The 16,214-nt window shown below is 39.3% G+C and overlaps 1 protein-coding gene across 5 annotated transcripts; it reads right to left on the bottom strand.

Moving 5' to 3' along the window:
• Window positions 1-2,570: 2,570 nt before the first annotated feature.
• On the bottom strand, window positions 2,571-16,067 carry LOC127507376 (carboxypeptidase A1-like). 5 transcript variants are annotated; one of them, XM_051884428.1, is made up of 11 exons: window positions 15,862-16,067; window positions 15,517-15,595; window positions 14,371-14,505; window positions 7,020-7,118; window positions 6,716-6,817; window positions 3,888-3,986; window positions 3,696-3,806; window positions 3,496-3,586; window positions 3,204-3,403; window positions 3,040-3,124; window positions 2,571-2,949 (listed from the first exon to the last, which is right to left on the bottom strand). In XM_051884428.1, the coding sequence occupies exons 1-11, from the start codon at window positions 15,951-15,953 to the stop codon at window positions 2,762-2,764; spliced, it is 1,281 nt and encodes a 426-aa protein (XP_051740388.1). In that variant the 5' UTR covers window positions 15,954-16,067; the 3' UTR covers window positions 2,571-2,761. The 5 variants fall into 5 exon arrangements, with proteins under 5 accessions (XP_051740388.1, XP_051740389.1, XP_051740390.1 ...); XM_051884429.1 differs by lacking the exon at window positions 14,371-14,505 and adding an exon at window positions 7,272-7,406; XM_051884430.1 differs by lacking the exons at window positions 14,371-14,505; window positions 15,517-15,595 and adding exons at window positions 7,272-7,406; window positions 7,726-7,804 and having other exon boundaries at window positions 15,862-16,064.
• Window positions 16,068-16,214: the final 147 nt, after the last annotated feature.

Below are 16,214 nucleotides of genomic sequence, written 5' to 3'. Positions count from 1 at the left end.
CCTACATGACTTTCAAGGATAAGCTATTCATGTATGTTCAGAAATGGCATGATCTAATGAGCTGAGCTGTTTACATTATGACAATTAGCTTTTTAGTCATTATTCAAACATTATTCTTTATTACGAATATTACTCCCTGTAATACTCAAATCTCGATTAAGCAATCTAATATTTCATAATGTATGCTTCGTTGTTGTCTCTGACAGACCACTCATAACTAACCAGTGCTACTTTAATCTTGCTTATCGACTAGTGAAAATGACTTAAGATTGAGGACTTTAGTATTAATATAAGTTTTTCATTTGTGGTATTCAGCAGTCTAATATTTCATAATGTTCACAACGTTTTGACTTTTAATCATTCCCAGGATTTTTCACCAGTTAAAATGATAATTCCTGATATCAGGAATGGAATTTTTACTTGTAACAATGGCTATTTTTGAAATCAGAAATTACATTTCTAGTATAGTAAAAATATCAAAAGCTGCCGTTCAAATTTAATTACAGATATCAGTATTTAATTTAAAGTAAGTTCATTAAATTTCACATATCAGAAATACAATTCTTACTAGTAAAAATCATTATTTTGATATGAATAATTATGTGATTACTAGTGCAAATGTCTATTCTTGATATCAACAATTGCTACTGAAAGTTTCATTTTTGATATCAATGATTTGGTTGTCACTACTCGGTTCTGCACGAATCACACAAATTACATATTTTGACTTCAAAATGGTGAAAAACACCAAAAGGTGATTACTTTGTGATTCGTGCAGGACCAAGTAGTTTTTGTGTGTAGGTGGTTAGATTGTGATTTTTTTTTTTTTTTTTTTTTTACTAGTAAGAAACTGCCATTTCAACTAGTAAGAAATCATTGATATAATTGAATTTGAATGGCAGCTTATTGTGATATTTAGTGAAAATGAAATTTCGGATATCAAGAATAATAGTTTTTACTAGTTAAAGGGGACCGATTATGCAAAATTCACTATTTTGCACTATTATGCAAAATTTGGACATAAATGTGTGTTGGCAGTGTGTGTACACAACCACCCTATAATGATAAAAATCCAACCACTCCTTTTTTTTTTTTTTTTTAATCCCCATAAATCATAAGCAGTGTCTCATAACAAGCCGTTTCCAGATCCCTGGCAATGTGACGTCACATTAGCCACAGGCCCCGCCCACGAATGTTGACAAACACTGCCATTTTAACATAGAACCGCCCTGAGCGAGTTCACAGCCAGTTCAGTCCACCATTGCTGCACTGATGAGAATGTCTCCCAAGCGTTTTAGGTGTTCTGTAGCTGGATGGATTAATCCACATAGCTCTCTCCATTTACTCCCTAAATCTGAGCCGCTGAAAACAAGGTGGATTAATTTTGTTTTTTGAAGAAAATGCTCCCTCAATTCTACCGAAATTCGTTTATGTCTGCGTGAATAATTTCACACCAGACTGCTTTGTGAACGAATGTCAATACAAAGGGACAATACAAAACACACAGTCTCCAGAGTGATACTGGATACGGCAGTAATGAAGGTGAGAGCACTTTATTACAGTTCATCGGAGTTGATTTACGGATATAAAGTTTACTAGTTTATTAAGCACCACCCGAAAAGGCATAAGGTCTTTATATATTTGTTTACTCTTAGTTGTAATGAGTGTTTCTGTGTAATTCGCTGTGTATGTTGATGATAATGCAAGGGAGAGAAAGAGTTTATGGATATTTTAATGCACACTTGCACTGTGTTTTAAGCTCTTACAGTGATTTTCTAGAGTGAAAACAGACGCTTCATATTTTGTGTGAAGTACAATAAATGTTATAAAACTCATCGGTAAACAGGCTTGTACTAATATAGTGGATAAAAAGAAGACAATATAAGTTATAACCATAATTAAACTAAACTATACCTGCTCGATCTCCATGCAGCATATATTCGCAGTTTCTGACATTATAGTGCGTACTGACTGACTCCTGACACCGGAGAATGAGCTCTTGAAGCTCCGCCCTCTTAGGCCAAGTGCAGCAGCTCATTTGCATTTAAAGGGCACTCACTAAAACGGTGCGTTTTTGCTCAACCCCAAAAAGTGGCAATTTTAACATGCTATAAAAAATGATCTGTGGGGTATTTTGAGCTAAAACTTCACATACATACTCTGGGGACATCAGAGACTTATTTTACTTGTAAAATGGGGCATAATAGGTCCCGTTTAAAATTTAATATTTGATACCAAGAATTTGATTCCTGCGAGTGATGATGTCATTGTTGATATCAAGAATTCACGTTTTTACTAGTGAAAATGTAATTCCCTAATATTTCTTAATGTTTGTTGTCGTCCCTGGCAAAGCTGTAAATAAAACGCTAAATTCTTCATGCATCTCAGTCATCGACTGTAGTGAAAATGACATCAAACTGTGAAGACATTAATGTTAACATTACTGTAGTGTTGTGGTGTTTGTCTTCTTGCTAAGCCTTAAGTTTTGTAAATTGTGATGGACTATTTTTGTTAGTGGAAGCTTCAGGAGAAAATACAGGTAAGATTATAAAACACTTTCAACTCAAATCAACATTTCATGTCCATAGCATTATTTATTTGTCAAGAAGCAATGTAATAAGATGGATAATCTATAATCTGACAGTCATTATTGCAAAATAAACCCCTTTTTTGCCATAATGACCGACTGACTGTACATTATCCCTTGTGCATTTTACACTTACTCACATACTTATGCACTTTGACTCATATTGTAGAATGTTTAATATGGATTATTCTTGGTGTGCTCCATGATGGTTATCAGGGCCAGCCAGGTCTCCTCAGCAGTGGGGAGGATCTGATCAGCAGGCAGGAGGAAACCATAGCGACCAGTGTCTCTCAGCTCAAAGGTGTAGGAGTACTTGATGCCCTGTTCATAAGTCCAGTCAACAGTGACTCCATCGGCTTGGTCTGAGAGCAAAGAAATTGTTAGCAATTAAATTAATAGTCATTATGATATTGACAAGTTAAGAGCTTTAGATTCACTGTAAATGTACTTACAGATGGTAGAAATGATGCTGCCATATGTATATGCAGTGTTATACAAAGACTTCAGTTCAGTGATGGCCTTTCTAGCGAGCTCATGCTGAAGGGACAATACAGATTTTATTTGAATAGATCTAATATGTTAAAATCATCAAAATCAGCATGTTTCTGTGACATACCAGTTCAGCCTGGTCTTTGGCAGCAGTCGCTGTGAATCCATATGGATACAAGAGCATCTGGGAATAGCTGTGGATGGACAAAAAGGCCTTGAGGTTGCCGTGAGATTTCACAAAGTCCACAATGGCCTTGACCTCTGACTCAGAATGAGCACTGGGTCCATGGTAGGTCTGAGAGCATGGGTTGGTGCTGGCACCAGGACCTATTGATGAAAAACAGAATAAAGATTACATATCATCTGAATATGTAAATCAATCAGAACCCTAAAATCCCAAACTTAATGCTACATCTCACCACCAAAGCCAGTTTCCCAGTTTCTGTTGGGATCAACTCCAACACAGCTGGAGCCAGGGTTTGGCTTTCTGGTTTTACGCCACATGCGGTCCTTAAACAACCAACCAATTGGATTTCACAAGAAAGAGGGCAAATTTCATTAAAATAGTTATTCTGTTAAACCGAATGTGCATGTAATGTCTTCCAGGCATCAAACTCACATTGCTGTGGGTGTAGGCGAAACCATCAGGGTTGGTGACGATCTCCAAGAAGATATCATAGTTGTTAAGGATGTCAGTGAGGACGGGGTCACGTCCATAGTCGGTCACAATCTACTCAACAAAAAAATAAACTGGTATAAATCTTTGATTCAGTTATGCTGTACTAGATTGTATTTCAGAATTTCAAATGACCTTCTTGGCAAACCAGATTCCGCTGGCCTGAGTGACCCATTCTCTGGAGTGGATGCCAGTGTCAATCCAGATACCTGGACGGTTCGCTCCAGTGCTGAACTGAGTGACAGGATATTAGTCATAATGAAAAAATGGAAATATTTATCCTGACATTTATGTAAGGCCCGTTCACACCAAGAACGATAACTATAAAGTTAACAATAACGTAACCTTGGTTCCCTGAGATAACGGGAACAAGTATTGCGTTGTTAGGCACTATATGAAAAACTCCTTTTTCTCCGAATGCTGAAACCTTATTGAATCATGCAGTGAAACTGCACAAGCCATAGTAATCTGAGCAATGTAATCTCCATGAACCTATGGTGCTGCAGTGAATCTGCACAAATCAATTTGTGCAGCCTGCCAAAACGGGTGCTGCAGCCCGCCAGAATGAGTGGATCATCCGTCTATATAACGGGCTCGTATCGCCATAGGAATCAGATTAACTTGACTGAAGCAACAAACGCCTAGTCAAGTAGCATAATAGCATGACCAGCTATGCAATACTCGTTCCCATTATCTCAGGGTTAGAGAAAAACAGACCACTTAAGGGTGTAGAGATGTCCAGTGAATGGGGCTTTAGCCTCAGAAATAGTATTTAGCACTCTCGCTGGGAGGTCCGTGAGTTCCTGTCGAGGGGCCATACATAGAGGGCCCACATCTTGGGTTGGGGGTGCCAGATCATTCCCTTCACCTAGGAAAGGAGGTCCTTCCTCAGAGGAATTGGCCCTGGAGCTGCTGCTAGCAGCTGCATCAGATTGGGGAACCATGGCTGGTTCTGCCAGAGAGAGGCCACCAGAAGGACTGTACATCTGTCCTCCCTGATCCGTTTGATGACATGAGCGATCAGCATGACTGGGGGAAAAGGGCAAAGAGGGAGGCTGGGCCATGTACAGACCAGCGTGTCCCTGTCCTTCAAGAAGAATATTTGGCAGTGAGAGTTGTCTTTTGAGGTGAAGACTTCGACCTCTGCCTTCCCGAAGATACTCCAGATCCTTTAAACTGTCTGGGGATGGAGCTTCCATTCCCCTGGGGAAACATTGCCCTGGGACATGTCTGCTCCCTGGTTCAGTTTCCCCGGCATGTGCACTGCTCTCAGCGAGCGCAGGTTGCACTTTACCCACAAGAGGAGGCATCTCACTAGTTTGTATAGAGGCCTTGATCTGAGTCCACCTTGGTAGTTTATGTAAGACACCACCACCATGTTGTCCAAACTGACCTAGACGTGGTGCCCTATCAGGTCTGGTAGGAAGGTTTTGAGGGCCAGAAAAAATGGCAGCATTTCCAGGCAGTTGATATGTAGCCGCTTTTCTGTGCTCAACCAGCAGCCGGAAGTATTCCTGCCCTTGCACAGAGCTCCCCAACCCATATTGGAAGCATCTGTCGAGAACATCCTCCTCCTGGAGACCATCCCCATGTCCATGCCAGTCTGGTACCAACTGGGGTTCTTCCAAGGGGCCAGGGCTAAAATGCAACCATGGTCCACCTTAATGCGAAGGTGACCTAAGTGCTAAGCATGGGCTGGAACTTGGGGTATCAGCCAATACTGCAGGGGCTGCATGTGTAGCAGGCCCAGCAAAATTACTGATGATGCGGAGGCCATCTAGCATCCTCTGAAAGGGAAGCCCCTACTTTAAATGATGCTGCCAGCCTCTGACAGAGCATGCTTTGGTGTGAGCCTGGCCCTTATTTGGGCAGAGTTGAGAACTGCTCCCAGGAAGGCGATTTGTTGGCTGGAAAACAGTGAGCTCTTGGCTAAGTTGATCCTGAGTCTCAGGCATTCCAAATGGCTGAGGAGCAAGAATCTGTGAGTATTTACCTCAGCCTCCGACTGGGCTAGAACAAGCCAGTCATCAAGGTAATTCAGGATGCACACTCCTTTCTGTCTCAGAGGGGAGAGGGCTACATCCATGCACTTTGTGAAAGTGTTCGGTCCCAGAGACTGTCCAAATGGAAGGACAATAGGGTGGTAAGCCACCCCCTTGAACAAGAATCTCAACGCGGTCTGTGATGGGGGACTATCTGGATATCTGAAAGTATCAGAACAGCTTCTGAGGCTGCAATAAAGCACTCGGCGAAACTGTCTACCGCGAGGCGAAGAGACCAGTGGTGGAGACTGGCGTGTCAAGGAAGGCAGCCTTATCTGCATCCTTGATCCTTGATAAAATCATTCTGAAAGTGATTCCAACGAAATCGTTTCCCTGTGCTGTTATCGTTATAGCTGTGGTTTGAACTCTGCTATTGTTTAATATTGAGTACGATTTTTAGAACTATACCTTTATCGTTATCTTTATAGTTATCGTCCTTGGTGTGAATGGGCCTTTAGGCTGCATGCATCTCAATTCTTTAATAAAAATGTACATTACAATTTCCAGTCTGGTGTATAAAGCATGCTTTTTTTCTGCAAGTAGTATGGCAGTGAAATAAAATTGCATCTTGATACCACCTTATTAGCGTCTAGCTAAAATTATTAGCCTAAATATCATTACTACTTTACTGGAATCATAGCATATCCATAGCTTGTGTGCAATATTAGCTGATAAATGATGAACATTGCATACTTCGTGGACTCACTTGAGATTTGATATTTTCCAAAGTACTATTATTAGCACAGTATGATTTAGGACACACTAATCTGGCATATAAATAGTATGCAAATTGGGTTTAGTAATTAATTTCCATCTCTATTAAATCCTGCCATATATAATAACTAACATTAAAGTTTCCTAATAGTAAAATAAGCATAAAGAATACCTTAAGACTGTTATTAATTGTGAGTCGTGACCTACCTTCAGGACGTTCAAGGGCCGGCTCTCATAGCTCTGACCAATCACAATTTTGCTGACCAGATTACTGTGTTCTGCCACAAGCATGTCAATGAAAGAGTAAATCTGCAAACAGTATGGTGAAGATCAAATGCATGGTTGTATGTAAAATTAGGTTCTGTAGACTTATAAAAAATGTAACTGCATGAAGTCAAACATATTTGATATGGACAATTTTAAAGTGTAGTAAAACATTATAGTTTCTTTGAAAGGGCTGATGAAAGTTCAATGTCATGTAATGCTATTGAATCAAAGTTGCACCACTCACAGAGTTCAGGTCATGATAGGTGGTGTACACAAAGTCATCTGTACTTCTCGGAAAGGTGCGATATTTCAACATCTGCAGTTGTTCCTCATCCAACAGATCCTTATGTTACAGAAGTCCATCAAATAAGTAAGGATTTTCAACTCCATAAATAATTATTTAGTGTTATATGGAAGTAAATATGACCAAAAGTTTAATTATTTTTCAGATTTTTTTTTTTTTTTTTTTTCGACCACAGCTTTGAAAAAGTCCCACCTGAACATTCTCAATCATGACATTATACTGGATCTGATTGTATGCCAGGAATGCCCTGACAGCCTGGAGGCTGTGAAAGGGGACACGAACATCCACAGGCAGGGACTCATGAACGGGATCCATCCAGAAATCCAGCTGAACACAGTGGAAAATATAGGGTAATACTTTATATTACATTATAATATGAGTATAATATAAACTATATATAACAGTAATAAATGTATACATTTTATGTAATGAAAATATATAATACAGCACCATAAACGTATATATTAATAATAATTTATAATATATTAATATAAACTTGAACTATCATTTAGCAGGTTTTTTTTTTTGTGTGTTTGTTTGTTGTTGTTTTTTTTTCTCAAATAATCCTGACCACAGAAACAAATCTAACCTTTATCCCAACAAATCTAAAACAATCAAATGATCTATGAGCTTCACAAACACTTACCCCGAGCATCGGTTCATGGAGTTCCTTCAGGAGAGTGATCTGCTCTGCATCTTTTGCAGTGATCCGAAGAACCTGGTCTCTGTAGAAGCATTAATACAGTTTCTTTAGCTTCAATATTCAGAATAATGAGTATAGGCCTATTTAGCAAAAATTGGCACATGGAAGTCACAGTTTGTTTCTCTGTATTTCAGCTGTCAGTATATCGTAGGACGATATGCTAAAACATGTTTATTTATTAACCAGGAATTTGAAAGCATGAAGTAAGGGATATTTGGAGACACAAGATTTGTGAACTTACCCCTCAAAAGTGACTTTGCCAAACACGGCCACAAAAAGAGCAGTTAGAACCAGTAACCCCTTCATCTTGCTGCTTGAAGTAGAGTTTCTCATAGTAAGCGCCTCCTTTATATAATATCATAGTGAGGATGACTGGAGTCAAGGAGCTAATGGGGTCAGGGCTCAGACAAACCTGCTGCTTTGGTTCTCACAAACTTATAAAACACTGATGGAGTTTAAGTGATGAGAACATTGCATCTGTTTTCTCGCCCGTTTCTAAATATAGCAGCTCAGGGTTTATTGACAAGAAAGAAAACAAGTTTCTGTACTTATTTCAAGTCCATTGTTCACTGTCAAATGAGGAGGTAAACTGGAAATTCAGTCCATAGTCACTAACTAGTTCACATTTTTCGATAATGTACATGTGTTTTTATGCCTTTTATGCAAACCTACTCATTTGTTTTCTGTGATGTTTTTGATGTTGTTTTGCAAAAATTGCTGATGTAATATTTTGTAGAAATTACGAGAGACACGTGATCATTTTGGAAGCATGGGTTTGGAAGAATGGGTTTGAAATTATAACAAATCATATCATTTTAGCCTTTTTTGGATTAAAAAAACACCCCTTTGCATGCAAATTGAGCTATAATTTGAAAACATAATCAAAACAAAAAGGATGATGTGAATAATTTAATTATTTATAAGACTTCAATATAATTAATCTGACCACATTAAAGTTGATTATTAAGTTATTAAAGTTGTTTTTCTTTAACCTCTTATTCTTTAATGGTAAAAGTCTTTCTTAGAACTGATAGGAAAAGAGGATTTAACCTGAACATTTAGATAATAAAAGTTACAATCACTTTAGCTTTGAACATTATCAAGTAAAAGGAAAGAAGGAGAGAGTTCCACCAATATTTGCTCAAATATAGTCTGATGAAATACTCCACATGCATTTGCTGTACTGACAGATTCATAAATCTGAAAATGCATCAGATTGGGCTCCTGTTAAAAATAGACTTCAGTCTCCTGTTTCAAACTTTCGGATCCTTTGGAGGAATGTAAAGATCAGGAAAAGCTCAAGGCTCATTTTACACTTATATCACTAGTTTTTCTAGTGTTTAGGAATAAAAACATCTGTCATGCTTCCTATTCATTACATCATTATTCTGATTAATGGTTTCTCATCACCCAACAGGTGTCATATTTAAATGTAGGTGGTCATGTGTTGATGCATTTGGATGATGACACAATGTTGCATGAATTCAAAGTGAATTATTTTTGTGATTGAAAACAGCTGGTAATGATTATGGAATGCAGGTGGTGGACCAGGAAAGATTCTGGGAAATGCAGTGCAGAAGGTGACAGGCATGGTGACTGAGATCGTGACAGTACTCCCCCCTCCCGGAAGGCGCGCACCAAACAGAATCCACCCGGGGAGGGAGGGTGAGGCATCCTGGAACAGAGGCAGGTGATAAACAGGTAAACAGGTGGATATAGGCAGGACAAGGAGATTCCAGGACGGTACTGGCGCCCCGGGAACCAGGGAGGTGCCGGTAGCTCAGGAAGCCACGGAGGTGCCGGCAGTGCAGGGGGCCAGGGAGGTGTTGGCATTTCAGGGACCCAGGGCGGGGCCGGCAGTGCAGGGACAGGCATCTTAGGGACAGCCTCCATGGCCTTGTCAGGGAGAGCGGACGAATCTGGGATGGCCTCCATGGCCGTGTCACAGGAGATAGGAGTTTCTAATGGCCGCTGTGGCTGGAACACAGGAGACAGGAGTATAGGAGTTTCTAATGCTTGTGATGGTCACTATGACCACAACGTAGAAGCAGGGAGGACAGGAGAGTAAGCTGGCTTCTGTGCCCGAGACAAGGGACCCAGAAGCATAGGAAACAGGAACGGCCACTTCAGCCTTGACCGGGTAACCCCCCCCAATTTTCTTGGGAAACATCAGAGTGCCGCCCAAACACACCCAATAGCTAGTGCCATTAACGATAGCATTGTGACCTCTGGACTCGACTCTGGGGATAGCGCAGGTACTGGGCTGAGCTCTGGGACTCAGGGGCAGGAGCTGACAGCTGACACTGGAGCGGACTCTTGACTAATCTCGAGAACATGAGCAGGCTCATGAGCAGACTTATGAATTAGAGTTGACTCTGAAGCGGACTCATGGACTGGAGTGAACTCCTGGGCAGACTCATGGATTGGAGAAAACTCAGGAGTGGATTCTGAATTGGTTTGGACTGTAGCAGACTCTGGAATGATTTGAACTGGTGCAGACTCTAGATTGGCTTGGACTGGAGCTGACACTGGATTAGACTCAGGGTTCACAGGAAGAATAAGAGGTCTTTCAGGGGTGGCCCGGCTAAGCAGAAGGGTGTAGAGAATCTATTGCTCTAATGTACAGTTATTCACATCCTAAGGCTTCTTGGAGAACAAAGGTTCATCCAAACCTTAATGAAACATCTTCATGAGCAAATCATCATCCAGGTAGACTGTAGAAGCCAGCTCCAGGAAATCCTCAGCATACCTCTTAACTGGACGGCCATTTTGGTTGAGGGAGTACAACATATCAATCGAGCGGAGAAGTATGCTTATGCTGCAATACGGTTGAGGTTTGGTCTTCTGTCCAGGAAACACAGGCTGAAGAGATGGGTGAGTAAAAAGTCAAATTCTTTATTGACAAATAGGTGAAGTTGACAGAGTGAAAGCAACAGGCAGCAGTCACTGATATGCAATGAATATCTTTCCTTGGTTTGCAGGTTGTCCGTGTGGAAACTGGAGAACGAGAAGGAACAGGAACATGGAGATTGAAGAGGAGACATGAACAAGGAGCAGGATACAGAGGTAAGTATAAGTGATGTTCGATTCTTGAACAAATTCTTTTGAGCCGGTTCTCAGGAAGTAACCAGTTGAGTCGGTTCACAAAATTGAACTGAATCAAACTTTAGTTCTGGGTTAATGAGGCAAGATGCACAGACGAAGAAGCATGTCCGACTCAAAAAAAACCCCGAATGAGACGGTTCAAAGAACTGTCGAAGTTTGCAGATGATTACCAAGGATCCTGACGAGTGAGTTGCTGACACTGAAATGTAAGCTTCTTATAATAACAGGCAAATGTACTGGAAATATGTGTATAACTGGTTTTATTAAATAGGCCTTAATTTTTATTAAAATTTTTATTTTTTTTAAAAAAAAACTAAACTTTACTAGCCTATGGTTTATTGTGCATGCAGGTGTTAAATCATGGAGTTTATAAGGACAATTAATAAGGAGTTGATAAGACTGGTTTACTCGTTCTATGTACTTTAGACATAAAGAACATATGCATTCGTGGATTAATGCCTGTAATGTGTGCTGTAGGTGCACTACTTTTAGGAAAGTTCATTGAGCCGAACTGTCCGAAAGAACCGGTTTGCGGAAATTAATCGGACTTTGCATCACTAGTAAGTATACTTCAGGTAAGTCATGATCCAAGCAATAGCAGTCTTAGCAATCGACAAGACCAGACAGCGTGTGTATGTGGAGTGTCCTTATGTCTGGTGCTGGGGTGATGAGGTGATTGAAGACAGCTGGTGATAATTGTTGTTATGTGTGCTTGTGGTGGACCAGGAAGGATTCTGGGAGATGTAGTGCAGAAGGTGACAGGCATGGTGACTGAGATCATGACAATAATGGTTGATATTAAAATGAAATTCCCATTTGTCTAAATAAATTAAGTATAAAACACTAAAAACTGAAAATAAATTTAGGCATCACAACATTATAATGTACAGTATGAAAATTGGATATTCATTTTGAGATTTGCTAAAAATTACATTTAGCAGTATTTGTAAATTGTTGGTGTTTTTAAAGATGAGTGTAAGATGATGGCAAATGAAATGAGCGTGAACAATTAAATATCCAATATAAACCTATACGATATATCAGTTTCCAGAAGCTTTTCAGGGCTGAACAATGTATTCTTTATATTTGATAATGTATATCAAAGCAACATCCATAAGATGGTGATTTTTTTTTTCTGTTGTTTTTATTCACTTTGACACATATAAGAATTATTGTTTTATGTTTAATATGGATTATTCTTGGCGTGCTCCATGATGGCTATCAGGGCCAGCCAGGTCTCCTCAGCAGTGGGGACGATCTGATTGGCTGGCAAGAGGAAACCATAGCGACCAGTGTCTCTCAGCTCAAAGGTGTAGGAGTACTTGATGCCCTGATTATAAGTCCAGTCAACAGTGCCTCCACTGGCTTGGTCTGAGAACAAAACAGAGAGATTGTTAGCTGGGCAACTGTGATGCAAAACTAATATTAAGTGAGTCTTATTAAACTTACAGATGGTGGTAATGATGCTTCCATATTTGTAGCTCGTGTTATACAATGACTGCAGCTCAGAGATGGCCTTCCTGGCGAGCTCATGCTGAAGAGACAATACAGAATTCATTTTAAATGTTGTTAAATAAATCTAGAATTGTATGTTTCCACATGCATACCAGTTCAGTTTTGTCCTTGGCAGCAGTGCTTGTGTATCCATATGGATAAAGGAGCATCTGGGAATAGCTGTGGATGGACACAAAGGCCTTGAGGTTGCCGTGAGATTTCACAAAGTCCACAATGGCCTTGACCTCTGGCTCAGAATGAGCACTGGGTCCGCGATAGGTCTCAGAGCATGGGCTACCGCTGGATCCACCACCTGTAGATGAATAACAGAGAATTACAAGAAAGTATTACATATTACTTAAATCTTTACAGCCCCTTACAAGTTACAGGTAACACTATATTTCAGTAGTCGACTTTAGACATTCTACTAACTATAGGTAACTTTGCAGCCAACTATATGTCATTAGAGTATTAGTAGATTGTCTGCTTAATATCTGCTAACACTTTATTTTGATGGTCCTCCAACAGACATTCTACTGACTATAAGTAATTTTGCAAGTATGTCAAGTTATTCTACTAACCCGAACCTAATAGTCTACTACTCTGAGAGTTCGTTGACATGTAGTTGCAAAGTTACTTATAGTTAGTAGAATGTCTAAAGTGAACTATATAATAAGTGGACTCGAAATAAAGTGTAACCAACTTACATCTTTAGGTTGGTTTGCTTCAGTGTTCTACCAGCACTCATCAATGTCAAAATAATTGAGATGGCCAATCAAATCAAAGATGGCAGGCAGACCCATCCCCCCCCTTAAAGTACAACTGCAATTATTAAAGTATCTCACCTCCAAAGCCAGCGTCCCAGTTTCTGTTGGGATCAACTCCAACACAAATGGAGCCAGAGTTCGGCTTTCTGGTTTTACGCCACATGCGGTCCTTAAACAACCAACCAACCATTTGGATTCCACAAGAAAGAGGGCAAATTTCATTAAAATAGTTGTTCTGTTAAACTGAATGTGCATGTAATGTCTTCCAGGCATCAAACTCACGTTGCTGTGGGTGTAGGCGAAACCATCAGGGTTGGTGACGATCTCTAAGAAGATATCATAGTTGTTAAGAATGTCGGTGAGGACGGGGTCACGTCCATAGTCGGTCACAATCTAATCAACAAAAAATACACTGGTATAAATCTTTGATTCAGTCGTGTTGAAGTAGATTGTATTTCAGAATTTCAGATGACCTTCTTGGCAAACCAGATTCCGCTGGCCTGGGTGACCCATTCTCTGGAGTGGATGCCAGTGTCAATCCAGAGTCCTGGACGGTTCGCTCCAGTGCTGAACTGAGTGACAGGATATTAGTTATGATGAACAAATGGAAATATTCATTTATCCTTGGGATTTAATAATGTATTTCCATCTCTATTAAATCCTGCTATATGTAATAACACTAAAGCTTCCTAATAGTAAAATTACCTTCAGGACGTTCAAGGGGCGGTTCTCATAGCTCTGACCAATTACGATTTTGCTGACCAGATTACTGTGTTCTGCCACAAGCATGTCAATGAAAGAGTAAATCTGCAAACAGTATGGTGAAGATCAAATGCATGGTTGAATGTAAAATTAGGTTCTGTAGGCTTATACACAAAAAACTGAACTGAAGTCTTAAACACATTTGATGCAAACAATTTTAAAGTACAATAAAACATCATATAGTTTCTATTAAAATGATGATGTTAAAAGTTCTTGTGTTGCACCACTCACAGAGTTCAGGTTATGATAGGTGGTGTAGACAAAATCATCGGTACTTCTCGGTAAGGCGCGATATTTCACCATCTCACGTTCCTCATCATCCAGCAAATCCTTATGTTACAGGAAGCCATCAAGTAAGGATTAAATAATTATTTACTGTTATATGGAAGTAAATATGACCAGAAGTTTCATTATTTTTATGGGGGTTTTTTTTCCAACCACAGCTTTGAAATATTCCCACCTGAACATTCTCAATCATGACATTATACTGGATCTGATTGTAAGCCAGGAATGCCCTGACAGCCTGGAGGCTGTGAAAGGGGACACGAACATCCACAGGCAGGGACTCATGAACGGGATCCATCCAGAAGTCCAGCTGAACACAGAGGAAAATAATGTAATATTTTATATTGCATTATAATACGAGTATAATATAATCTATATATAATAGTAATATATAGTGTTGGGGAAAGTTACTTTTAAAAGTAGTGCATTACAATATTGCGTTGCTCCCTAAAAAAGTAACTTATTGCGCTACTTAGTTAGTTTTAATGGAAAGTAATATGTTACATTACTTTTGCGTTACTTTTTCTCATCTGGGCTGGGCTGTTTGTTTGTTTTTATAACAACAAAAACATTCTATTTTTGGCAAATGTAAAGGCTCTTTCACACCAAGATCCAGATTTACTAACAGCTTGCGCCAGCGCAAACCCTCTTTTGGCATTAAAAAACTAGTGTCGGGATTTACTAAAGACACGCAGTGCAAAATTAGCGCTGAAAAGGCGTGAACTCAGTTGTTTTTGCGGCTGACCTTATTGCAAATGCATTTGTAGGAGTTTCCCTTTCAGACACAAATTTTATGGGAGGAGAGTATTTAAATGAATTACACAATGCGATTTACTAAAGTTTATGCTAGTCAACACTCGCACATAAAATATGTTGTCAGCGCTGCTCTGATGATTTTATTAGTAAAATAGTTTAACAGTTTACAAACTTACAGTAGAGACCCTACTGCACACTTTATTCTTGAAAAATAATGCACACCCGAGGAATAATGCACTCTGCTTGGCTTTGTGGTCGCATTACCACCTCGGGTGTGCATTCATTTTCTAATAATTCAACAGCCCGTTGTCAATTATTCCTTACATACATAATGATGATAAAGTGTAAGCAGCACCATAAAATATATATTTTTAATAATATATAATAAATGTTAATATTATATATTAATAATAATTTATAATAATATAAACTTGAACTATCATTTAGCAGGTTTTTTTTTTTTTTTTTTTTTTTTTCAAATAATGCTGACCACAGAAACAAATCTAACCTTTATCCCAACAAATCTAAAACAATCAAATGATTTATGAGCTTCACAAACACTTACCCCGAGCATCGGTTCATGGAGTTCCTTCAGGAGAGTGATCTGCTCTGCATCTTTTGCAGTGATCCGAAGAACCTGGTCTCTGTAGAAACATTAATACAATTTCTAACAATGTTACCCAGGAACTCTCCTCATGTTGTGATCAATAGCATCAATATTCAGAATGATTATAGGCCTATTTTGCATATTTTAGATAAATAAAACATAAACTGGCACAGTTTGTTTTTCTGTATTTCAGTTGTCAGTATCATAGGACGATATGCTAAAACATGTTTATTTATTAACCAGTAATTTGAAAGCATAAAGTAAGAGATAGGCTACTTGGAGACACAAGATTTGTGAACTCACCCCTCAAAAGTGACTTTGCCAAACACGGCAACAAAAAGAGCAGTTAGAACCAGTAACCCCTTCATCTTGCTGCTTGAAGTAGAGTTTCTCATAGTAAGTGCCTCCTTTATATAGGCCTGCTATAATGGTGATGATAACTGGAGTCGAGGAGCTAACGGGGTCAGGGCTCAGACAAACCTGCTGCTTTGGTTCTCACAACCTTATAAAACACTGATGGAGTTTAAGTGATGAGAACATTGCATGTGTTTTCTCGCCTGTTTCTAAATATAGCAACAAATGACAAGAAAGTGTTTTTGTAGAAATTATGTGAGACTTAATCACTTTGGAAGCATTAGTCACAATGGGTTTAAAAT

This window comes from Ctenopharyngodon idella, chromosome 24 (genome assembly GCF_019924925.1).
Source record: "Ctenopharyngodon idella isolate HZGC_01 chromosome 24, HZGC01, whole genome shotgun sequence".
Taxonomy (NCBI): Eukaryota; Metazoa; Chordata; class Actinopteri; order Cypriniformes; family Xenocyprididae; genus Ctenopharyngodon; species Ctenopharyngodon idella.
Note: the sequence above shows the minus strand (reverse complement) of the source record. Positions and strands in the feature narration are given on the sequence as shown.

Excerpts from the sequence above, each read along its gene's own strand:
- LOC127507376 (XM_051884428.1), bottom strand. The coding sequence starts at position 15,953 with ATGAGAAACTCTACTTCAAGCAGCAAGATGAAGGGGTTACTGGTTCTA. Across the intron at positions 14,506-15,516 it reads TCCATGAACCGATGCTCGGG|CTGGACTTCTGGATGGATCC; the intron begins GTAAGTGTTTGT and ends CTCTGTGTTCAG. Across the intron at positions 7,119-14,370 it reads TCATGATTGAGAATGTTCAG|GATCTGTTGGATGAGGAACA; the intron begins GTGGGAATATTT and ends CTGTAACATAAG.